General features: G+C 41.5%; 1 protein-coding gene across 2 annotated transcripts in view; it reads right to left on the bottom strand.

Annotated features, from left to right (window-relative positions):
• Positions 1-20,897, bottom strand: part of RYK (receptor like tyrosine kinase) — a 102,669-nt gene extending 81,772 nt beyond the window's left edge. For both annotated transcript variants that reach the window (XM_030873446.3, XM_030873447.3), the window contains exon 1: positions 20,549-20,897. In XM_030873446.3, coding sequence (XP_030729306.1) covers positions 20,549-20,777 — 229 coding nt within the window. In that variant the 5' untranslated portion in view covers positions 20,778-20,897. The remainder of the gene's footprint in view (positions 1-20,548) is intronic.
• Positions 20,898-26,699: the final 5,802 nt, after the last annotated feature.

Below are 26,699 nucleotides of genomic sequence, written 5' to 3'. Positions count from 1 at the left end.
ATCACATTGGTAAAGATAATATCTTTGATATATCAAGATTAACACTAGTAATAATAATTTTCTAATGACTAAAACACCTTCCTTCAACTTTCCCTTAAAATACCCAACCAAAAGGTAAAATCTGGCAAAGCACTACGAACTGAAAAGCTCATAGTGAAAAGTTCAAAGCTCAGAAAGAACTTCTCCATGCAACAGTGACAATGGGGCTGAAAGGAGAAGAAAATCCCTGGACTACGCATGCTCACTGTCTGAATAAGGATAACATGGAAAATCCTGAAGACGACAGAGAAGGCAATAAAGCTATAGGTTTCAGGGAAATCAGAAGCGGGCCAAGAATTACATTCCCAGACAAATTCTCATCATATGTGAAGACAACAGATTCTCAAAAAATACACCGATTATATATCCTTCCCCAAAAAAGCTACTCCAAAACATACTGAAAGGTTAATAACACTTTTATTTCTAACGTGAGGTAATCATTTTACACTGAGGTTTACATAATACATAATAATTCAAGTATAATCATCATGAATATAACTCTAAATGAAATGTAAGGAGTCCAAAAAATTCCCCAAATATTAGAAATGCAAAGAGAACCCAATGTAAGTACAATCTTCCCAAAATAATAGAAATATGAAGAGAACCCAATGTAAGTATAATCATGGTACAAAACTATCAGTCTGATCTTAGCATGTTGATACATGTATCTCCATCCATAATTAATACGGCTGAGTGGACATGCAGACACACCAAGACCATACTCTAAAGGAAAGTCAATTCTTTCAAAGCATCAATAAGAGATTTAGAAAAAGTGATCAGCTATAATGAAAAGCACAGTCAATTTCATAAAGTAGAAAATGTATAGGCCACAATCTGACCACAGGTAAGAAGACAGAGAGTGAGGGAAAACATAACATAATAGATTGTGAAGTACCATCTATATCAAAGAGTTACGCATGTTCTAAGATTTCAACCATATAAAGAAAAATGAGAACATGGAAAAAAATACTGGAAAGATATTTACCAAAGACTGCCAATGCACGGTTAAATAACATATACTTTTCTTCTTCTTTATGGTCCTGTACACTTTCCAAATGGCCCATCAGTATGTTTTTACTCTGATAATCAGGAAATAAAATTAATAAAATAAAAAGAATTTTAAACAAATTGATTTTTAGAAAAAGATGAAATCTGTAGAGACTATCATACATTTATTTCTGAATGTAATCTTTTTTCTTTCCTTCCCCATCACGCTCAAAACAATTTTTAAGTAAAAGTGAAAGACAATGAGGACAGAATCTAGATAATCTACTTCTTTCTAATTGCTTCTAATTATTAGTGTTTCAAATATGACAATAACAATTAAATGCAATCTCAAAGCAGGGGTAGTAGACAGCAAGGCTTATCATTGTCTGGGAGTGGTGTGGTAGCCTCCACAGAGAAGTGGGCAGCGAGGAATGGTTAGAGAGGCAATGAGGGAAACAGTTTATTCAGTGATGCTATATTGAGCCAGCTGGGCACAAGCCAGGAAAAGGGTAACTCTTTAAGAGACCAGGAAACAGAGCCTGGTAGAGGGGAGTGACTGAGAAAGTAGGTTGGGGTGTCCTGATCAGAACAAGGAGGTTCCAAGGGCTGAGAAAAGGACCAAGTCCAAAGTGTCCATTTCAATGAGTGCCTTATTTAGAAAAGAGACCTGAGAACCAGGACACCAGCATGGTCAAAGGAGTAACAGCTGAGAAAAAAAAAAAAAAATCACAGTAGATTTTAATATCCTTTGGGATAAAGGGAGGGAAATAATGAAAGCAAGTCAGGGTATAGTCACTGAGGATCATCTTGCAACTGAGTGGCTGCAACAACTCTAATGGGTCAAAGGTCATACAAGTATCAATAAACCTCAATGATATCAAAACAGATGAGGATGCTGAGTCAGTGTCCTGGGGCAAAACAATCAAAAATCAAAGTAAGAAAGAAAGGATATAATGCATGATAAAAGCTGGTCCCTTAATAAACAATCCAAAAAGGAAATTAAGAAAACAACTCCATTTATAATAGCACGCAAAAGAATAAAATACCTAACAATAACTTTAAACAAGGAGATAAAAGGTTTATCCGCTGAAAACTACAAAACATTGCTAAAATTAAGGAAGACCTAAATAAATGGAAAGACATCCCATCTTCATGGATTGGAAGACTCACTATTACTAATGTTAAGGTCAAAATACTACCCAAATGGATATATCAGTGCAATCCCTATCAAAATTCTAACCCCTTTTTTTGCAGAAATGGAAAGGCAGATTCTCAAATTAATATGGAATTGCAAGTGGCCTCCAACAGCCTAAACACTCTTGAAAAAGAACATAGTTGAGTCACACTTTCCAATTTCAAAACTTACCACAAAGCCACAGAAACCAAAACAGTGTGGTACTGGCATAGTGATAGACAGCTAAATTGATGAAATAGAACTGAGAGTGCACAAATAAGCCTATATATTCCTAGCCAACTGATTTTTTTAAAATAATTATTTATTTATTTATTTGGCTGTGCTGGGTTTTAGTTGTGGCACACAGGATCTTCAGTTGCGGCATCTTTAGTTGAGCCGTGTGGGATCTTTTTTTTTTTTTTTATTTGCGGCATGTGGACTCTAGTTGCAGCATGAAGGATCTAGCTCCCTGACCAGGGATTGAACCCCTGCATTGGGAGCATGGAGCCTTAACCACTGGACCACCAGGCAAGTCCCTAGCCGACTGATTTCTGACAAGAGCGCCAAGACCACTTAATGGGGAAAGAACAGCCTCTTCAACAAATGGTGCTGGGACAACTGGATATCCACATGCAAAAAGAATGAAAATTAGACCCCTACCTCACACCATATACAAAAACTAATTCAAAATATATCAACAACATAAATATAAGACCTAAAACTATAAAACTCTTAGAAGAAAACAGGGATAAATTTTCATGACCTTGGATTTAGCAATGGATCCTTAGATATGTCATTAAAAGCAAGAGCAACAGAAGAAAACTAGATAAACTGGACTTCATAAAATTAGAACACTCCCTAACACCATACACAAAAATAAACTCAAAATGGATTAAAGACCTAAATGTAAGACCAGACACTATAAAACTCTTAAAGGAAAGCATAGGAAGAATACTCTGTGACATAAATCACAGCAAGATCCTTTTTGACCCACTTCCTAGAGAAATGGAAATGAAAACAAAAGTAAACAAATGGGACCTAATGAAACTTAAAAGCTTTTGCACAGCAAAGGAAAACATAAACAAGACGAAAAGACAACCTTCAGAATGGGAGAAAATATTTGCAAACAAAGCAACTGACAAGGGATTAATCTCCAAAATTTACAAGCAGCTCATGCAGCTCAATATCAAAAAAACAAACAACCCAATCCAAAAATGGGCAGAAGAACTAAACAGACATTTCTCCACAGAAGATATACAGATTGCCAACAAACACATGAAAGGATGCTCAACATCACTAATCATTAGAGAAATGCAAATCTACAATGAGGTATCACCTCACACCAGTCAGAATGTCCATGATCAAAAAATCTACAAACAATAAATGCTGAAGAGGGTATGGAGAAAAGGGAACCCTCTTACACTGTTGGTGGGAATGTAAATTGATACAGCCACTATAGAGAACAGTATGGAGGTTCCTTAAAAAACTAAAAATAGAACTACCATATGCCCCAGCAACCCCACTACTCGGCATATACCCTGAGAAAACCATAATTCAAAGAGTCATGTACAACAATGTTCATTGCAGCTCTATTTACAATAGCCAGGACATGGAAGCAACCACAGTATCCATCGACAGATGAATGGATAAAGAACATGTGGCACATATATACAATGGAATATTACTCAGCCATAAAAAGAAACGAAATTGAGTTATTTGTAGTGAGGTGGATGGACCTAGAGTCTGTCATACAGAGTGAAGTCAGTCAGAAAGAGAAAAACAAATACCACATGCTAACACACATATATGGAATCTAAAAAACAAAAAAGAAAATGGTTATGAAGAACCTAGGGGCTGGACAGGAATAAAGACGCAGACCTACTAGAGAATGGACTTGAGGACATGGGGAGGGGGAAGGGTAAGCTGGGACAAAGTGAGAGCGTGGCATGGACATATATACACTACCAAATGTAAAACAGATAGCTACTGGGAAGCAGCCACATAGCACAGGGAGATCAGCTTGGTGCTTTGTGACCACCTAGAGGGGTGGGATAGGGAGGGTGGGAGGGAGGGAGACGCAAGAGGGAAGAGAGATGGTGATATATGTATATGTACAGATGATTCACTTTGTTTTAAAGCAGAAACTAACACACCATTGTAAAGCAATTATACTCCAATAAAGATGTTAAAAAATTTTTAAAAACCCTGCATATTGAAAGTCATTATCAAGGTGAAGACAACCTAGAAAAGGGAGGAAAATATTGCAAGTTATGTATTTGATAAGGGTCTAGTATCCACAATATATAAAGAACTCTTACAACTCAACAACAGAAAGACAATTTAAAAATGGGCAAGGGACTTGAAAAGACATTTCTCCAAAGAAGACACACAAATAGCCAACAAACACATGAACACCAGCAGTCATAAGGGAAACACAAATCAAAACCACAATGAGGTAAAACTTTATACTTACTAGGATAGCATTAATTAAAAAACAAACAAACAAGCAGAAAACAGCAAGTGTTAGCAAGGACATGGAAAAATTGGAACTTCTGTACATTGCTGGTGGGACTGCAAAACGGCTCAGCCACTGTAAAAAAGTTTGGTGGTTCCTCAAAAAGTTAAACGTGGAATTACCACATGACCCACAATTCCACTCCTACGTATATATCCAAAACTGAAAACAGGTACTCAAGTACTTAACACACATGTTCATAGAAGCATTATTCACAATAGTAAAGATGTGAAAACAGCCCAAATGTCCATCAACAGATGAATGAAGAAACAAACTGTGGTATATACATAGAAATGGAATACTATTCAGTCACAAAAAGGAGTGAAGTATTGATACATGCTACAATGTGAATGAACCCCCAAAACATTATGCTAAATAAAAGAAGCCGATAGAAAAGGTCTCATATTGTATTAGTCCATTTATATAAAATATCCAGGATAGATAAATCCACAGAAATAGAAAACAAATTGGTGGTTGCCAGAGGCTGGGGGAAGAGGGAGGTGAGAAAAAACTGCTTAACGGGTGAGGAGTTTTACTCTGGAGCAATGGAAATATTTTGGAACTAGACAGGGTTGGTGGTCGCACAACATGGTATATGTACTCAGTGTCACTGAATAATCTGTTCACTTTACAATGGTTAATTTTATGTCATGTGAATTTCACGCAATAAGTTATTATTTTTAAAGAAGAAAAGGAAAAAAGCTGACCCCTGCCCAATGAATGGGGAGGGAGTGTACTAAAACTGACTTCCAGTGACTAGAAAGTATTATGAGGAAAATATCACTCACAAGAAGAAAGCAGGTTTCAGTTAAGCTGAAGAGATAAAGCAGCAGTATGAAAGAGTCAGAGGAGACCTCAAAACAAAACTGGAGCTCTACAAGATAAAACTGAAAGGCCCAGCAGAACAGAGGACAGAGCTGGGGAACTAGAGTGGGTGGAAGGTAGAAAGGGGCTCTGCGGGAAAGCAGGCAGGAACAAGGGCGAACAGCCCTGGATTGAAGAGGTAGCATTTTGTTATTAGAATGTATAGAGGTTTTCTCTTCGAACCTAAGATGAAAAACATTTCAGTTCTTCGCCTATAATAATCAAACTTAAATTTCTCACTGCCAATTCCAGCAAAGTAGGAATGTTACTCTATTGTTAGAAAATATGACATTTATTCATAAGTTATTTTTAAACAACCCAAATTCCAAGCTGAAAATCCAAAGTTATTTCTGCAAAACTCTCAACAGCCATCAAGGAATATTCATTTTCCTCTAAACAATATTTAAAAAAGCTCAAGCCTAATTCAAGGCCTGTGTTCTATATGACCTGGCCTGTGTAGCTCAAGTTCAAATAACACAATAGTTTAAAAATTATTCTAAACGATTTTAAAAGTTAACTATTGGATTCCTAAGGCCACAACAATGGTCAATTAGTGTCAATGACCAAACTACCTCCCTTTAAAAAAGAGCCACCTTACAGCACAAAACAAAATACATTCCAGGAGCTGTTCACACGTCTGTCTTCCCCACTACCTTGCACCTCACAAGCAAGGCTGGGGTCTTAGGTTATTTGTAGGTACTCAAATGTTAGATGCATGAATGGCTGGCTGTAGATAAAAATCAACTACATCAAAGATAAATTTTAAGGGAAATGATGTTTTAAAGAAAACATCAGGAATCAGTTAAGGTAGAAAACCAAGTGATGTAGAAACAGAACTATAGCAGAGTTTTTGCTAATGAGCAGCTGAGTGACCTTTGGCAATCAATTATTTAACCACCTTCTCCAGGCATCAATTTTCTCAACTATAAAACAAGGGAGTTAAACCAGATAAAGTTAAAGTCCCTCCTCAGCCCCAAAATTCTATTATTCTATGATATCATCCATGGTTTCCAAATGTCAGCCAAAACTCTATTATTCTATGATATCATCAATGGTTTCCAAATGCTAGTCAAAGCTTAAGTTAAAAATTTACTTAGTCAAAATAATCTTCTAGGTTCTGAGGACAGTATGGTATACAAGCCAGAGGAAAAAAGCCAAAATCACTTACTACGTATGAAACCAGTAAATACTCTGTATTTTAATCAATGCTGAAATTAAATAAATACAGAGCTCTTACTTCAAATTTTCCTGGTTTATGGAAACTAACAAACTGAAATAAATACAATAAAGTAACAATTTGTCCATCAAAATCTCATAAACCTAGCTATAGTCGAATTATACCTAGAAAATTAGCTGAGACCTAATATTTAACTACATCATAAGAAGGGAATTTACAAATGTTAGACTATAGGAAAGGGGCATCCTATCTTCATAATTAAAAATGAAAAAGCACATAAATCTTCAATCCCCATAGCTGTTTAAACGATATTCTTATAGATTAAATGAGATGTTTCATGTGATCTCTGCCCATTCAGATTTTCCTCCTACATTTCTCCTGCAACCATAAATGTCTGGATAGAAGTGGGCTGAGAGTACACATGTACACACAGAGAGTATAAAAAGAATTAAAGTGAGCTTTTAAGAGAAAGAAGACATCAACAATGGAAGACAAAGTAAACATGCCCCTTCCCTCCACCCCCTTCCTACAGGCTGCCTCCTCATCCCATGCCTAAAACTGGCCTCCTCAAAGGAAAGGCAAGAGGTCCATCCTTTGGTCCCTAAGAAGTGGCTAGGGGGTCAGCACCAAGAAAGGGAACCTCCTGATCCTCTCAAAGAAAAGCCAGCATCTGCAATCACTGAGCACCTTTCCTCACTCTGCCACTTTAGGAAGAGTACATGATGTGTGATCAAAATCAACAGCTCACTTAAAACAATCCACTGGAATGGCTATTAGTTGCCACTGCTTTAACAGATCAGGCTCCAGGATACAACTATTCCAGTACCAAGCATCTCCCCTCCCGTGTCTTCCATTTCAGTACGTAACTTTGACTGTAATTCAGTGATCCCTGAAAATGGAAACCCAAAGCTCTCCATCACAAATGCTGTGCTCAGGTTTGCCTCTCTAGTACCTGTGATGATATGACCTTTGAGAGAAGTTGTGTGGAATCAAAGGGAGAGTGTGGTCACTTTTTTTCTCTTCACGAGTATTGTCACTTTTGATTTCAAATGGATGACTCAAATAATACCGTCACCTTCCCCATCTGAAAATACTACAGCAGATGGATAAGAAATTATAAAGAGGGCTGACACTAAAACACAGGATCAGGGAACAAGATTTCACATCCAATTAATATAGCTGTCATCTTAAAAAAAAAATCCATAAAAGAATTCCCCCAAAGATGTGATTTGTACCACAACTGCAGAGATGTTAAAGGTGCTCCCCAATTCCTATGTAAGAATAGTAACAAAAACGTAACCCATAATCTCTAGCACTATAACATAAAATATGAAGCATGCCCTGCCATAGCGTGAGAATGTTCTAGTATCTGGTAAAATGATACTCTGGAAACTAATTTATCATTGGTTCCTGCACTATTTAAAGAAGAAAATGATCTCACCAAGCTCATGCATGCATTGCAAGTACAGCTCTAGAGTAGACATGGAGTAATTTACTCACAGTTTGACATAACCACCATTCAATTTCTTTCATAGCCAACTCCTAATAGGAGCACACACTCTCAGTCAGCCGTGGAGGCCATTAGTAACTTAGAGTTGGCTATTATGGCCAGGGGCTCAAAGCACAATGGAGAACTCACAAACATCGTTTCTCCCTCCCAGCAACTCCAAGTGCTAACTTGGAGTCAAGTTCCAAAGCTACCTGAATTCTTTTCTAAGGCAAGTCACTTAGCTCTCCGCTAGAAGTTAGTGCCATGAGACCAGGGATCTATATCTGCTTTATTCACCAAAACATGTCAAGCCCCTAAAATAAGGCCTATTGTACATTCAATAAGTAATTGCTCAGCGAGTGATAAATGTTGCTACCCAAGGCAATCAACCAGGTGATGTCTAAGTGACCTCTCTTTCTAACATTCTATGATTTGAGTTTTTATCCAAAAACATACAAATCCCCCACCAATAACTAAAATAAATTATTTTGAGGATTATATAGCATTTTCATATACATTATGGCAATATGATAACAGACATCCTGCTATACATCTCATATATGAGGAAACCAACATTCCGAAACATTAATTACTTGCCTACCCACATATAACAGAAGGAGGAGATGGACTTAAAACTCAAATATGCAGATTCCAAATCCAATATTTTCTCATACCATGTTAGCTAGTATAAACCCACATTTGTGCACATGTGCACGCATGCGTAGGTATACAACCTTAGTGCTTTTTCTTGAAATTAGACTAAATTCTCTCCTTTAACAAATAATCTAAGGAGTTAAACAACTTTAGAAAAGATGCAAACAATCAAAAAGATAATCCTTGGCCATTTCCACTTATGGACAAGATAGAATAACAGGACAAGATTAACCCTCTCGTCTGAAATTATCAAAAAACAGACAAAATATATGAGAGTTCAGAAAGACAAAGACAGCTAGAGTACGTAGGACAAAGTACCAGAGAACAGAGAGTTACACAGAGAGAGAATTTCCAAGACCTGCAGAGGGTTGCCCCTCGAGCCTTCAGCTGAGTACTGATCATGCATAAGGAAGCCACACAAGGGCAGAGAAAAAACAAAAGGTTAACAGTGCATAGCACTTCATACATTTTGGAATATCACCTATTCCCACCAGCCAGACTGGAAAACCTCATGAGTCACAGGTCAATGAAGAAAGTACACGGAAGGGTCTTGACTCAGTAGTGGGGAATAATTGGACCTACACTGAGCACTGCTCCTGTCTTATCTAACAAGTCTTAAAAGCAAGACCTGAAAAGATCAAACTGCTTCCAAGCAACTTAACTGGTCCCAGAACAAAATGTAAGAATAATTACAGGAATATAAAAATATCCAGCACCCAACAGGGTAAAATTCATAATGTCTGCCATCTAGTCAAAAACTACCAGGCATGTAAAAAAGCAAAATAAGTAGATAGACAGACAGATGACAGATCAACTGAAACCAACCCAGAACTGGCAGATGTTAGAATCAGCAGACATTAAAACGACTATTGTAACTGTACCCCACAAAAAGTTAAGTAGAGACATGGAAGATATAAAAAGACCCAAATCAAATTTCTAGAGATGAAAACTACAATGTACGAGATGAAAAAATACACTGGCTAGGATTAACAGCAGGTTAGCATTTCAGAAGGAAAGATTAGAAATTGTTTTCTGGTTTTTAATTATTTTTCCGGAATCTCTCTTGAATATTTTACATCCTTCAACTGTAGTGTGGACCAGCAGTCTGCTGAGAGACAGCTATGTGCCAAGCCATGAGGTAGCCTTAATCAGTAGGGAAACTATAGAACATGATGGGTACAGTGATACAGATGTGTTTGTACATGGTATAGAGCTATGGAAGCCAAGATGGGGGGCACCTTACCCAGAGGGGGGGTTCAGGGGACAGAGATTTGGGAAAATCAGGCAACTTCAAAGGAAATAAGCTATTAAAACTAATTTATTTAAACTTACATTCATAAGTTCAGGCCAATCCCCTTTTGGATAATAACTTAGCGGGCAATGGGAAATGATCAAGAGAATGATGACCCCAGTAAGGCACAAGATAGTGAATCCAAAAAAACAAAAAGAAAATATGATTCATTCATTTATTCATTCACTGAACTTTTACTGAATATCCTACTATATGCCAGGTACTGATTTAGGTGCTGGGCATACAGAGTGGAACAATATAAAAGGTCTCTACTCAAACAGAATTAGCCTTCCTACAGAGCGAGATGGAAACAACAGAAGTATCAGGTACTTAAAAGAAAACAGGATGGGGGCTTCCCTGGTGGCACAGTGGTTAAGAATCCGCCTGCCAATGCAGGGGACATGGGTTCAAGGTCTGGTCCGGGAAGATCTCACATGCCGCGGAGCAACTAAGCCCATGCACCGCGACTACTGAGCCTGCACTCTAGAGCCCGCGAGCCATAACTACTGAGGCTGTGTGCCACAACTACTGAAGCCCGTGTGCCTAGAGCCCGTGCTCTGAAACAAGAGAAGCCACCTCAATGATAAGCCTGCGCACCGCAACGAAGAGTAGCCCCTGCTCACCACAACTAGAGAAAGGCCGCACGCAACAACGAAGACCAATGTGGCCACAAATTAATTAATTAAAAAAAAAAAGGAAAAGAAAACAGGGTGACAGAACAGAGTGGCACTGAGGGTCAACCCTAGGAAGGCAAGGCTCTCTGAGGAAGTAACATTAAGCTAAGATCTAGAAGGCTCTAGCCATGTAAAGATCTAGGAAAAGTACATAAGGCAGAGCAACCATCGAATGCAGACCCTAGGGTGAAAAAAGCTTGGCACCAAAGGAACTAAACGATGGTATGGTGGGGAGCAGGGACAAGGGAAGAAACAGGTGGCAGGCAAGAGTCTACATAAACATTCATTTAGAAATCAGGAAGATCTAAGCCTAGATATTTGGTATTTATGAATTACTGTTAATTTCTTAGGTGTGATAATAGTTACTACAAAATTTTAAAGAATTCCTATCTTTTAGAGATACATATCAAAAAATTTTTTACAAAATTTTATGTCTGAGTTTGCTTCAAAATAATCCAAGCAGAAGATGAGGGGGAGTAGGACAAGGGAGCAGATTGGGGAGTGGAGAAGTATAGACCAAACAGAACTGGCCATGAGCTGATAATTGTTGAAGCAGGATGATGGATACACAGAGGTTCATTATACTATTCTGTCTACTTTTGAATGTTTGAAATTTTACATAATAAATACATTTTTAAAAGCAAACATTTAAAATATAAGGAAAGGTATTAATAAATATAAATGCCCCCCTTCACAGGGGACTTATTAGGGCTGCAAAATTATTCTATATGATACTATACTGGATGCATTTGTCAAAACCCATATAACTACAACAGAATAAACCTTAATGTATGCAAATTTTTTTTTTAATTCAGGCGGCAGGGGGAGTTGGATGAAGGTAATCAAAGAGTACAAACTTTCAGTTATAAGATAAATAAGTACTAGGGATATAATGTACACGATAAAGATAATTAACACTGCTGTATGTTATATATGAACACTATTAAGAGAGGAAATCTAAGAGTTCTCATCACAAGGAATGAAATTTTTTTTCTCTTTAATATTTTATCTATATGAGATGATGGTGTTCACTAAACCTACTGTGGTTAATTATTTCATGATGTATGTAAGTCAAATCATTATGCTGGACACCTTAAACTTACACAGTGCTTTATGTCAATTAAATCTCAATAAAACTAGAAGGAAAGAAAATCACGTAGGAGGTCAAAGAATCCTAGGATGAAATATAGAATGTTAATAGATGCCCCCTTCCAGAACCAGCTTTTGAGGGATTCAGGTGTACCCATAAGCTTTCATCAGGGGGCCCTGTAAGGTCCTCAAAGTCTAAGAACCCCCATCACAGTGTGCAAAACTTAATATGTGTGGGATCCACACCCTTGTCTAGGAAAAGGCCCTAAGGCTTTCACAAAATAAGGTTGAGAACCACTGATATTTCTCTTGCCAGCAACTTCCTAGCTGAAAAGTGAGTTGCCATTGCTCTTAAACCTAATGGTAATATCTCACTGCCATCATTTGCCTACCCTGCAAGGACATTACTACGCAGCCATTACCACAAGTAAATAATTTACCACCAGTGAATTTTACAACTCTGAAAGAAAGTCGTGACAGGTACCCAAAAAAAAGGAAAGGTGGCAAATTATGTCTGTCTCCTTCACAGTATCACCTTATTGGGACTTCCCTAGTGGCGCAGTGGTTAAGAATCCTCCTGCCAATGCAGGGGACACGGGTTTGAGCCCTGGGCCGGGAAGATCCCACATGCCACGGAGCAACTAAGCCCGTGCACCAAACTACTGAGCCTGCTCTCTACAGCACGCGAGCCACAACTACTGAGCCCACGTGCCACAACTACTGAAGCCTGCGCACCTAAAGCCCATGCTCTGCAACAAGAGAAGCCACCGCAATGAGAAGCCTGCGCACCATAATGAAGAGTAGCCCCCACTCGCCACAACTAGAGAAAGCCCGCATTCAGCAACAAAGACCCAACGTGGCCAAATATAAATAAATAAATTTATTATTTTTTTAAAATCACCTTGTTAAAATACTATATTTCATTTAATCTAAAATGCACCATTATTTTTTGTGCCACTAAGATGCCACTAAGAAAGAAAAAGAGCTGTCAATTAACTGATGATTCACCATTGATTGTGAAATGGTTCCAATTTCAGAGATGTTCAAATGTGAAAAAGCCGTACATCTTACAATTCATGCAACATGCCATTCAAAAATCTCACTGGCTGGGCCCCATCTCAGATCTCCTAAACAAATTGCTCAGAGTAGGTATAGGAATCTGTACTTTGTTTAAGCCCCTCAGATGATCTAGTTAGATAAAGACTGAACTGTTAACTTTCAGAGGCAGCAGAGTAGAGAAGGCATGCACTTTAGAGTCATATAGCCCTAGACATCTCTGTGACCTCCAGCAAATTCTGTAATTTCCCAGAGCCTCAGCTTTATCTATAGATAAATGCCAATGCCATCTACTTCCAGTGGTTGATAAAATAAAATATGTGAAATAGTTGACAGAGAGCAAGACATTTATATAAGAACATGTTCATTATTTATGAACAAGACACAACATATCTGTCTTATGAACAAGAATGGGACCTATTAAATTACTTTTCAGAAATATTCTACCATTCAGCACTGTCACTTGCTGGGCACAGTTAAGTAGAATCAATTAATAAGTGTTTATTACTTAATTCAGCAATACACACTTTTGTTCTGGCACACCACATTTTTAGAGGTCCTACATAAATGAAAGCTGTTTAATAATATCTTGATTAGAAAACATTGTACTTGAAGTACAATAACACAAAAAAGCACACTTTTAAGCATAATATAATTTCAGAGTAGCTAATGGCTCTACTTCATGTCAAGTTTTTGTTTTGTTTTGTTTTAGTATGTATAGCTGGCAAGTTTTTTCAGAACACTGGCATAACTGTGTTAAAACCCCAAAAGTAATGCTGTGGAACTTCTCAATTTGTGATGCTCAAAAAAATACCTACATGTTTCATTTGTTTCTAAAATGATCCTTAAAATCCAAACAGTGTTCCAGGCAGCACCTTCAGAACTGACTAGTCAACTCAGGATATGACTCATAGGGGACAGGTTAGCCATAACTGGACAGAGTTCTCCCACATGTGTAGCACAAAGAAGGAAAAAAAAACCTCAAAACCCACAATTGCACAATGTCTCAGTCTTGTTCTCCCAGTGAAGAACACATGGATTCAAATTAATGCTGCATCAATGCCACCAACCCTACCCAAATGCCCAGGATTAAGAGTGTGCTGCAAGGTGCTAACCCACCTCCACCAGCACCCACCTCCTCAAAGTCTGGGCAGTGGCAGGATATGCCAGACACCAGCAGAGAGGACACCCTCACTGCCCTCCCCCAAACACTTGGCCTGAGGTTGAAGAGGAGGAGAGGTGCTGGGAGGAGAGGAACAAGTGGCTCATCTCATCTTTCTTCTTCCTCAACCATTTCCCAAAGAGTCCTTCAGTTCAGCTGCCCAAATGTGAAACTCAGATTCTTCTGTGACTCCTCCCTCTTCTTTAGCCCTGAGGTGTCCTCCACTAAGTCTTCTCCAAACTCCCAGAAAATTCCTCGCAAATCCATCCCACTCCCCCTCAACTGTCCTAGTTGATTCCTCTTACCAGCACAAGGCTGACTCTGTCCCATTTCCCAGATCCAGCTTTTCAGTCTTCAAGCCACTCTTTTCACTGGGGCCGAAGCTGTCTTTTCTAGAACCCAGTCCTATCTGTATACTCTCCTTTCCTAAGTTCAACAGTTCCTCATTACCTATAAAATAAACTTCAAATTCCTAACCTAACTGCAACCTACCTCCCAGCTTTATATTCTGCCACTTCCTGGTTTTGCCAAATTTTCTCACCTTAGCCTACTCCTTGAATTCACACAAATCTGCTTCCATATAGCTATGGCTTTGTTCGTGCTATTTTCTCTGCCTGACATGAAATGCTCCTCTTTTCTGTCTTTCAAGTTCATCCTTCAAGATGAGGCTCAAATGTCTCCTTTCCTGGAACACATTCCTGAAAGTCCCTAAGCCTCTCCACTCCCCCTCCTTCTACAGTCAAAAGTAATCATTCCCACAAAAACATGTATCAATCAGCAGTATAACTCTTATCTCAGTGTTATAGTTGTAGATACAACTGTTAGTCTCCCCTACGAAATTTTGAGTTCTTCAAGAAAAGGAATTCAGTAATTTTGAATTGCCATTTTCTACCACAATATATGGTACTTGGTTGGGCTTCAAAAATTTTTACTGGACTGATTTGGGGAGCAATGATCTCAACTAGTATTGAACTGATTTTAAAAAAGATGTGAACAACGCTTAACTCTTTCAGAGGATATTTATTTTAACGGAGAGGCAAGTTATCCAAAGTGAATATCTAATTGGTGTGAGGCGGAGTCTATTCTCAGAAGTCCCCCTGACTCCTACAGATTCCCTATCACCACCATCACCGCTGCCATGACCAGTTTGTATCATACCCCCCACCCATCAGCATCTTATTCCCACACCCCCTAGTACTGCCCCAGCCACAGACTGATTTCACCAGCTCTGGACTTCCAGGGAACTCAGCTATTAGAATTATCAAGTAGATAGAGAACAGGAGAGAATGCAGATAATAATCAAGACCACAGATGAGCACATGCGGCAGCAGGCTTGCCGATTCTACTCCTTAAGCATTTTGGTTAATCACAGCTCCTCCAGAGCTGACAAAGAGGCAATATGGATTCCAGACTGAGTCAAGACTTGGCCCTCTATTCACTGCCCAAAGGGCCCCAGATCAGTCTTCATCAGTAAAATGGAGAAATGGATGCCTACACTGCAGCCTAAGCAGGGCCTGGGGACACAGGGATGCCACATAAAACGTCTGAGGCTTTTGGAGTCTCTATACCGATGGACTTCTATCAAGACTGCATGCCCTACTACCAAGGAATGAGCTAGTTACATACTTCCTGCACATCTGTTTCCTCATCTATATTATGGAAGTAACAATACACACCCAAAACAGGGATTACCTTTGTACCTGACACAGGCAAGATTGCCACACGTCAGCAGCACTCTAAATTCAAGTGTCAACCATTTCTGTGACCACCACCACTACTCTTCCTAATACTGTTAGTACCAAAAAACTACACATCACCAGCTCTTCAATAGTCAAAGCCCAACCATTTACACACTGTAGAATGACCACTTGCCTTTACCCCCATCCTCCTAGGAATCCTCTAAAATGACAGTAATGAAATCACAAAGACATTAAACCACAAACACAGAAAGGGAAAGAAGACAATGCAACATATATTGCAACAAACTTTTGCAAGATGGGAAGCAGTTGAAGGAGTGGTCACTGCCTCTCAGAACCTCTGGAGGGACTCAGCCCTGGATGCAACAAGGGCCACCAAAGGCTGGCTTGAGGCTCTGGCCTGTCAAAGGGGGAGCCTCTGATGAGGGGCATTCAAAGCAGTTGGGCCCCCAGGTCCAGCAAGAGACCCAAAGTTTTTCTGAAAAAACTGAACCACAGAGGCTGGTGTACCACCAAGCACACCAGAGGCAGCAGACTGCAGGTGTCTTCTCTGCAGACACTGACCAGTCCCAAAGAAGCTGTGAAGGTGCTGATATGTGTGTGTGCGGGGGGGCTCCCAATGAAATGTTCACCCACATTCCAAGGGAGGCCAATAGACCACCCACCTACCCACCCACAAGCTTGCCCTCCCCTAATCAACTTTTCAGCATCTCACTCTTAATTACAGACAGCCAAGGATCAACAGATACTATCTAAATGAACAGAAAAAGAACTCTGAAATGAACAGGCACATTGGAGGAAGCAGAAGAAATATTTTAAAAATGTTAAACATACAGAAAATATTAAAAACAACAAACACATGCCTCAAAGATAAGTGAAGATAATACATCCATAAAATTAGAATAAAATGAAATGGAAATGGAAACAGAAAACAAAGAGTTCTAAAATTTAAAATCATCATTAAAATTTTAAAAATAAAAGAGCTTGGAAGACAAAATTAAGAAAATTTCCCCCTCTTCCCACCTCCAAACATAGAGATATAAATAAGAGGCAACATACGTTGAGTATCTGAAGATCAATTCCAGAAGATTCAATAACCAAACCAATAGATATCTCAGAAACAAACAAAACAAGTGATGGGTAGGAAATTATCAGAAGTAACAGACATTTTTGAAAACTGAAGGATATGAATCTCTAGATTGAAAGGGCTCACTAAGACTAGAGGGACCACAAACAGAAGGAACGACCCACACAGAAGCTGATAAAATTACAGAATTTTTTTAAAGACAAAGACCCTAAGCTCAAAAAACAGAAAACAAACAAACAACAACAACCAAACAAAAAAAAGAAAAAAACACACAAGGAAAAAAAGGAATCAGAATGATTTTGGATTTTTCATCAGAAACCCTTAAAGCCAGAAAACTGTAAAAATGCCACCAAAAATCAGGAAAATATTTTTTTTTCTGTCTAATATTCTAAATTCAGCCAAATCACCTATAAAGCATGAGGATAGGATAGACACCTTCAGACATATAAGGCTTCAAATTATTTACCTCCCATGCAACCCTTCTCAGTAAGCTCCTGAGGATATACTTTAGCAAAATGAAGCAAACAAAGAAAAAGGAAGACAGAAGATCCAGGAAACAGAGGCTCCAAGACAGGAGAGAAGGGTACAGTATGTGCAGGAAAAATAATCCTACTGTCCAGATTGGAAGAAGAGGATGGAAGGCTCCAAAGCAGGGAGTCTCTAAGAGGAAACCAAGTGAAAGTGATAGATGATTTGATGTGTTACCTGGAAAAAAAATATCAAAAGGCATTTAACATATTTCTTGGAGTGTATGAGAGATTGTAGCCATAGATATAGAAAAGACTCAAAAAGTTTATAGTTTATTTGCTCCAGGATAAACAATAACATACAGGAGAAGAAAACATAACCATGGGTCACTATTTAACTCACAAGTGAGTTTATATATGTGTGTGTGTGTGTGTGTACGTATACATACATGTATACATATAATAATGTATAATAAAAATTTACAATATAAATATATACACAATAATCTAAATACAGACTGCTGGTTTTACTAAAAATGATGTAACTATATTGGGGGGTTTGGGCAAGAGAAGAGGACAACTGCTCAGTTATGATACTAGGAAGTGAAATGCTTATTCTACATTGATTTCAAAATATGAAAAGTAAAAAAAACAGGGGAAAAAAAAAAAAGAGCTAGCTTGGGATAGTAGCTTCCACTAGAAAGTAGGGCCCGGAGGATAAAAAGGCCAAAGGCAGAAGACTGTTGTTTTTTCATTTGAGGTCTTTTAGCACTATTTGATTTTTTTTTAACTATGTGCATATATGAATTGGATTAAAACAACTTATTCTCATGTCAAGAACAAACAGTTCAATTTATAAAGATGTCACTACCAACTTTATTTATAAGTTTCATACTTGGAATTGCAAATTAATTGTCTTACAAATATTATAAAGTGATGGTTAGTTTCCCAAGTCAGCTTTCAGAAGGCATTTAACCCATAATGATACAAAAACATGGTACAAAGTATTTCAAGTAGTCTTAAACACCATAAGCATAAGAGTTCCTGTGGGAAACTGCATTCTGAGAAATCAGTATGTCTGGTATACATCTCAGCCCCACCCAATTGTTCTTCCCCAGCCAGGGGCAGCCAAAAAATAAAGTCAGAATAGATGAGGAAGATGGAAGGAAGGAGAGGACCTGGATCTGGCAGGATGGAGAGTCAAGAGACCCACTGTAACAGGTCAACTCTGTTTGCATTAGAGAAAATACTACTGAAGGTTCCCCTTGTCCCAGAGGTGGACCAAGGTTGATCAGTGAGGAAATCCTCCCTCCCCTCTTCCCAACAGCTCACTCCTGGGCACAAACTGGATGCTCATCAATCAGGTAACAAATACATCATTTCAAGTATTAATTAGCAATGACTTCTTTTCCACCATGCCATAATCAAACTTCTATATAAATATCTTTATTTCATTCAATGAAATTTGAAACTTGTTGTGGCCTATGTCAACACTATGTTTGATTATTTTTAAAAAAAGATTATTAAATGTGTGACCTTGAGCAAGTTAAAGTCTCACTTTCCTCATCTCTAAAAGAGGAATAATGATATCCACCTCACTGGGTCACAAGAAAATTAGAGGAAATAATGTGTATAAAACATGTAGGAGGAAGTATATGGCAGGCACTCAATCAATGTCAGTCTCTGGTTGTGCCATGTCCCCTACCTCAATTGGTTTCTTACATGTAAACAAAGTCACAAATTATATACACGCTTTTAACCAAAAAACCTTTACAAAACCATGCATAATACATTAATATTTTTAAAATTAATGTTATGAGTCAATTTATAAGTATTCATTATTTTTCCTAAACCTTAGTCTTGTTTCAAGTACTAATCCAATTTGCTGTTTTAACTTAGCTAAATTAAATTCAGCTAATTCCACCAGACTAAAAAGAGGATTATAGACTGGCAGGACATTACAAAAACACAGCATTCTTTGGTTAAAGGGGACAAACCCGTATATGTAACAATGTCTAAACAGCCTGCTTAAAAGCAGTTCCATTTTAACACTGAGTGGACTTCAGCAGACCTCAAGAAAGTCTTATAACAAAAAAAACTGAATAAAATGACAGCTAATGGATGCTTAAAAGAATAATTTTCCCCCTCAAACACTTAGACGCACCACAAATCTGAGATGAAATAAAAATGAAAAAAAAATGTGGTTTTCTGGCCCATAATACACAAAAGAAAGTGAATGTATAGCTATCTGCAACTACCAAAGACTTCCCATTTGGGGCCATTTCTATCAGAACTTCCTCTAAGAGGTCATTTCCAGAATCCACAAAGTCACATTTTTCTAATTAATTCCCCAATGACAAAGCTAATTAGGTAGCACAGAACCACCAACTGACCCAACGCCAAGTTCTCCTTTTCTTACAAGGTATTCTAAGTAGAAGAGTGGCCCAGAAATTCAGAATCAGTTCAAACTCCAACACAAGAACCAAAAAGGTACTGAAAAAGCTAAAAGGTCGGCTACCTGGAGATTCATTCACTATTGTAAAATACGCTTATCGGTCCCAAGATTTGGAGACTGTCACGAACATGTAGTGCCCTTATAACCAATCTCTGTCTCTCATTTAAAAACAAAACAAAACAAAAAACTACGATAACCAGAAAGTATGAGCACCGTAGTGTGGCCTCTACTGGGGCATCAAAACCACAGCAGATTTAACCTAAATAAAACGTGGATTTCGAGTATCCAAAATCCAGGGCCCTAGAGTGACACGTTGAGGAAAGGTCAAAGAAACTTGGAGCGGCAGGGAAGAAGAGTCTGCCTCTAGGGAATAAGGCGAAAGGCTAAAGAGGCTGTAAGCAGGCTGGAATGGGGTAGATCGCCGGGGGCCGAGGGGTCCCCGGGTCTTTCCGCGACGTGCGGGGGAGGCCGGAAGGCTGGCCCAGGGCGGGGGCCGGGCAGGGACCACACCTCCCGGCCAGCAAGGCAGGCAAAGGCCGGGGCCCAGAGGCGACCCGGGGCGCTGGGGCCTGCCCGCCCGCGGTCCAGGTCGCGCGGACTGGGCCGCCGGCGGCCGGAAGCACCGGGGCCCGACCCTACCTGCCCACCCCGGCGCAGGCGGCCCCACTCACCGATAAGCCGGCGCACCTCATCCTCGCTCAGGTAGAGGCTTACGCTGGGCCCGGCGGACGCGGGAGGCAGCGCCGGCGGCCTCGGGGCAGGGGCGGCGGCGGCGCCTGGTGCGAGCAGCAGCGGCAGCAGCGCGAGCAGGAGCAGGAGCGGCGGCGGCGGGGCCCTCAGGCCGCGGGTCCACGGGAGGCGGCCCCGGCCCGGCGGCCCCGGCCGCGCCGTCCTGCGCATGGCCACCGCCGCCGCCGCCGAGGAGAAGCGTGGGCCGCCCGCCGCGCCGCCGCCGCCCACCCCCGGCCCCGAGCCCCTCACAGCCCCGAGCCGGGGGCGGCCGCCCAGCTCATCGCGCCGCCGGCCCGTGGCACCCTGCCGCCGCTTCAGACCGCCGGAGCGCGCCGCCGCCGCCGCCGCCTCCTCGGCCGCATCTTCCGCTGCGGGAGGCGGGCCGCGGTGGCGCGCGTGCGCGCGCCGCCGCCGCCTCGAGAGCGCGCACGCATGCACCGCCTCCTCCGTGCGGGCCCGAGCCCGGCGAGTAGCGCTTTGGGTTTCCAGGTTCTCTGAAGGCGAGGGGCTCCCCGGTCACCCTGTAAAGGAGCCCGTCCCCGCCCCACGTTGTCACCAGCCTGATGTTTGCTTGTCTATTGTCTGTACCACACACACCCCCGCCCGGGATGAAGGGTCCAGGCAGGCAGGCCCGGGCAGCGCCTGCAGCCGAGTAGGCTTCCAGATTCAGGGAAATGCCTGGATGCGGCCTCTCTGATGGCAAAAGAGAAACATGTTTTTTATTTGGAGAGAAAAAGAGAAAATACCTTTTATCCTACCAACGGAGGTCAACATTAACATTTCTGTGTCTGTTTTGATGGATATATACTGTATACTTTTACTTTCCAAGAAGATCTTGTTGAGCAAACTGCAAACTTTAACCTTATTCCTCCTACACATTACAAATTTTTATTTTTTATAATCGTTTTGCGTCTCTATAATCAACCTGACTTTGGGGCTGTCAACCCGTGGTCCATGCTGGACTTTGACACCTCCCCCCCGCATATGAAGTTGTGTGCAAAAGTATGTGTCTGCCTCTCAGTGTGTGCTGTGTGTGGGCTTGAACACACACAGAGAAGTGATATGTACATCTCCTCATTTGTTCCAGGGAGTCCTTGTCCCTGAAAGACGTTAAGAATCACGGATACACCTCGTCTCTTTTAAAGGCCAACCAGCAAGCTGGTGCACCTCGTGACGTATTTATTGATGTGTCGCCGTCAAACCTGCTCCAGGTGCCGCCTCTCTTCGTGAGGTTTCCAAGCATCCCGGCCAGGCCTGGGTCACCTAGCCCCTGTGGGCAGCCTAGGCCCTGCCCTGACCCTATGCCTCCCACCAGGCCTGTGCCTCTGGGAACAGCTGCTCCCGGGCCAGACCCAGCTTCAGTGCACAGTTGCTGCAAGAGCAGTGAGGCCCTGGGAGGCTGCTATTTTTATTCTCTGGGGTGGGTGGCGGAAGAGCCGGGCTGATGAGGCGGGAAGTCCTGGAACTTGATTTCTCCTTCTCTACTGAGAGGGATGGATTGAGTTTAGAGATAAACCAGCCTTGATTTGTCAAGCCTCAACTCCCCAGCACAGAATACTGTGCCCATCATTCTACAGGAGGAGGCTGAGAAGAGGGTGAGGGCTGAGGAAAAGTGCTCCACCTGAGAACGATAAAGCCACAAAGGTCAGCAAAAATACTTCTCTTGGGGCAGCCACTGCTACTTATTAGGGGACCAGGGCTCTGTCAAGAAGGGCTTGGGGGGCTTCCCTGGTGGCGCAGTGGTTGAGAGTCCGCCTGCCGATGCAGGGGACGCGGGTTCGTGCCCCGGTCCGGGAGGATCCCACATGCCGCGGAGCGGCTGGGCCCGTGAGCCATGGCCGCTGAGCCTGCGCGTCCGGAGCCTGTGCTCCGCAACGGGAGAGGCCACAACAGTGAGAGGCCCGCGTACCGCAAAAAAAAAAAAGGGCTTGGGGCTGGTAATGTGCTGTGTGAACAGGCTCTCAATTCAGACAGTAGGAGTTTTTTTAAAGGATGGCATCTTTCCGGCATTTTTTAAAATGACTCACAGTCCCCCTGTAAGGAAGCCCCTGTCTTTAAGGCAATCTCCTCTTATCAGTGACTTCTTGAGGGAGAGTGTGGTGTCAGCAGAGCACGGAACTGTCTGGCAGTCAGGCATGGCTGGGCTCTGGTACTTGTTAGTGGTGTGACCTTGGGAAAATTACTTAAACTCTCTGAGCCTCTGGTTTCCTCATTTATAAAATAAGGGGGATAATGCCAGATTCACAGGGCTTTTACAGGATTTAATTGGAGAAGATGTCAGTAAAACACCTAGGCAGACACAGGAACGGGTGGGTGTCACATCCATTGTTGTTGTTATTATAATTAACCTCTTCCCTCTAATGACCACTTCCTGGAAATTTCATCACCAGTTATCTCCAACCATTCAGACCAGGGATCCTCAAGACCTTCATTCCAGGTAGCACCATGCCTGGCCCAGAGCCAAGCTCAAGACATTAATGCCAGGCATCATGGTTGGCCCAGGGATGCAGGGGTGACTTAAGAGCTTCCTTGAGGAGGTATGATAAACATCAATTGCACATTTTCATCAGTGCTAGGAAGAAAAAGCTAGTGGTTGTCAATGTTCCCAGACCAGCAGTAGTATCACCTGGGAACATGCAAAAATGCTAATTCCTAGGCCCTGCCCCAGACTAACAGCAGTAACACCTTCGAGGGGTAGCAGCACACAGAGAAGTGGTATGCACATTGCATCCCTTGTTCTAAGGAGTCCCTGTCCCCCAAAGAGTATCACAGGCCCTCCAAGTGATGCTGGCCACTCTGTCAAGAAAATCTCAGCTCTACCATCTCTCTTTTGGACTCAGTTGCTGCTTCCCTGACCCCCTGCTTTCCCCTTATTCCTTTAGTCTGTTCTCAACACAGCAGCCAGAGCCATCCTGTTAAACCTTAGCTGGATCAAGTCACTCCCTGCCTCTTAGGCTGCCAATGGCTCCCTAATTCATCTAGAATAAAAGGCAAAGTCCTTACAAGATGTCAAGGTAGTTCTCATTCTTCACCTTCCTCCCTTTGTGTCCAATCTAGTCTTCTTCTACTCTTCCCCTACTCACTTAGCTCCAGCCACAGTGGCTTCCTTGCTGTACTTCCAATGCATCAGACACGATCCTACCTCAGGGCCTTTGCACTGCTGTTCCCTGTACCTGGAATGCTCTTCTTTCTGACATCCACATGGCTTCATCCTTCACCTGTTAAAATCTACACTCAAATGTTAACTTCTGAAGAAGATTAAAATTTTGACTTCCTAATACTTGAACTCCCCAGAGGGGGAACCAGTTCCCAGTCTCTCCTATCTCTGCAGGGTACTTGGTCTCACACAACACCCAACCAATCTCTGAAGAAGGAGTCCCCTCTCCCTCCTGGGTCAGGGTGTGCGTGGCAACTTTTGAAATTTCCCAATAAGCCTCAGTGTGAAAATGCTGGGAAGCCCTGACTTCAGCCTTCTGAGGTTTCTTTGCCTGGAGGAAATGAAGGCCACAGTCGTCATCCTGCTCCACCCACTGCCCCGCTCTTGGTTTTGCTTGTCACTGTGGTTGACTTTACTCTCCTCCAGGAGACAAATTTCAGGCCCAGAAACTACCATCATCAGGACTTGTTTCACTGCTCCTAAAAAAGGCCCGCCTTGGGCTTCCCTGGTGGAGCAGTGGTTGAGAGCCTGCCTGCTGATGCAGGGGACATGGGTTCGTGCCCCAGTCTGGGAGGATCCCACATGCCGCGGAGCGGCTGGGCCCGTGAGCCATGGCCGCTGAGCCTGGGCGTCCGGAGCCTGTGCTCCGCAACAGGAGAAGCCACAACAGTGAGAGGCCCGCATACCGCAAAAAAAAAAAAGGCCAGCCTTGGGATTGACATGCAGCAGGGTGGGTGGGTGGAAGCACTGGGCCGTCGGGGTCCAGCGGGGAAGGGGTGAGACATCCTGGTTAAGGGAAATGACTGGGGTGTTCATGCGTGGAGTCTTATGCCCACTCAGAGCCTGGCTCATTCGTGTCCACAAGGATAGACGCCCAGTTCACAGAGCCCTGAGAACAACTCCCAACCCAGACTGCACTCACTCAGCTAGGGGAGGGATCTAGAAAGGGGTGGCTCTAAGTTCTGCAAACACCCCCTTCCTTTGCACGTGGCGGTTGGGAACACTGCTCTGTGTACTACGGAGCAGTTTACTTTTTAAACCTTCTCCCTCCACTTGCAGTGTGAATGAGTCAAGCAGCACCAAAGTCCTGGAAGAAAATATGAACATCCTCTTTGACACAAGTCATCATCTCTCTCCACCACCTCCCAGATTCACGTATGTTCTTATAGCCCTTTCTCTAGACATTTACCTACACGTATCACATACATGGAACTGTATGTGTGTGGTTTCTTTCAGTTTTACAGAAATGGGTAATTGTTGACACGATTTGTTTTTTCCCTGATCAAAATGAATTGAGGTCTTGAGGATGCTTGCATGACAGGACACACAGAGGCATTTTGGTTGGGATGGACAGTGCTAGATTTCACAGTTCTGGTGATGGACCACACATCCTTTTATGTGCATCTCTGTGCACGTACGTAGATATTCAGAAGGGCAGATTCTCAGAAGTGAAGTGCTGAGTTAAAGGGAGTTAACTTTTAATGTTGATGGATTCCACTGAATCGCCCTCCGAAAGACTTTACCAATGTACCCTTCCACCAGTGGCATAAATGAAAGAGACAAGGTAATATATCAGGGTTTTTTCATTTTGCTTTTGACAGTCTGGTGAAAGAAAAAATAACTCTTTAATCTGAGTTTCCCTCATTACCAGTGAGGTTGAGCAACTTCTTGTAGGTATTTATTGCCCATTCAATGTACAGCTTTTGCCTGTTTTTCTAGTGAATGGTTCGCCTTTTGTCTTGATTTGTAGATATTTTCTTTTACTGTATCCCTTGTCATTTAACTTTGCTTATGATGTCTTTTACTTAATTTAAATTTTGGATTTTCATTTTAGATAAATCTCACAATCTGTTCCTTTACGGCTTCTGCATTTTGTGTCTTGCTTAAGAAAAACTCCACAATTAATATTTTTTGTGTTTTTATAATGCTTTTGTACGTTTAAAACAATTAGCCCCTTTATCCATCTGGAATTTATGTTTATATATGGCATATGACACAATTTTATTTTTCCATATGGGGAGCCATTTTTCCCAAATGCTATTTTTTGTATTTATTGAATATTCCACTCTTAGTTGTTGTAAGTAACTGTATTAGGGTTCTCCAGAAAAACAGAACCAATGGGATATAAATATAAATAAATAAATATATGTGGGTGTGTGTGTATATATATATATACATATATATATATATATAGAGAGAGAGAGAGAGAGAGAGGAGAGATAAGAGGAGATTTATTATGGGAATTGGCTGTCATGATTACGGAGCCTGAGAAGTCCCAGGATCTGCCGTCTGCAAGCTGGAGACCCAGGAAAGCCTGCAGTATAATTCAGTCTGAATCCAAAGCCTTAGAAGGGGGTGGGGACAATGGTGTAATTTAAATCCCAGTCTGAGGCCTGAGAACCAGGAGTAAGTCAGAGGGCAGCAGAGAGGGAGTTAGCCCTTCCTCCACCTTTTTGTTCTTTACAAGCTCTCATTGGACTGGATGATGGCACCCTCATTGGTGAGGGTGATCTTCCTTACTCAGTCTACAGATTCGAATGCTAATCTCCTCCAGAGACACCCTCACAGACTTATCCAAAATAATATGTTGCCAGCTATCTGAGCATCCCTTATCCCAGTCAAGTTGACACATAAAATTGACCATCACAAGTCCACCACTTGTGAACTTGGCACCCATATACATCTCCTTAAACTATAATCTCTAAATAAAAACAACAATGAGATCATAACTCTGCCGACATGATACAACTCCCCTATGTACAACTGAAAACATGCTAATTTCTTCCCCAGAAGTGGAGGTAAAATACTTGAGTGATGTTTATTCTTCTCTTGATATCCTACAACTCAAATACTATGATGTGAAATTAATAATACCGATATAAAGTCAATACATCTTATGTTTCATGATAAAAGGAAATAAGAGTGGAAAGAAG

Source organism: Globicephala melas, chromosome 4 (genome assembly GCF_963455315.2).
Source record: "Globicephala melas chromosome 4, mGloMel1.2, whole genome shotgun sequence".
Lineage (NCBI taxonomy): Eukaryota > Metazoa > Chordata > Mammalia > Artiodactyla > Delphinidae > Globicephala > Globicephala melas.
This window is presented reverse-complemented; position numbering and strand designations above follow the sequence as displayed.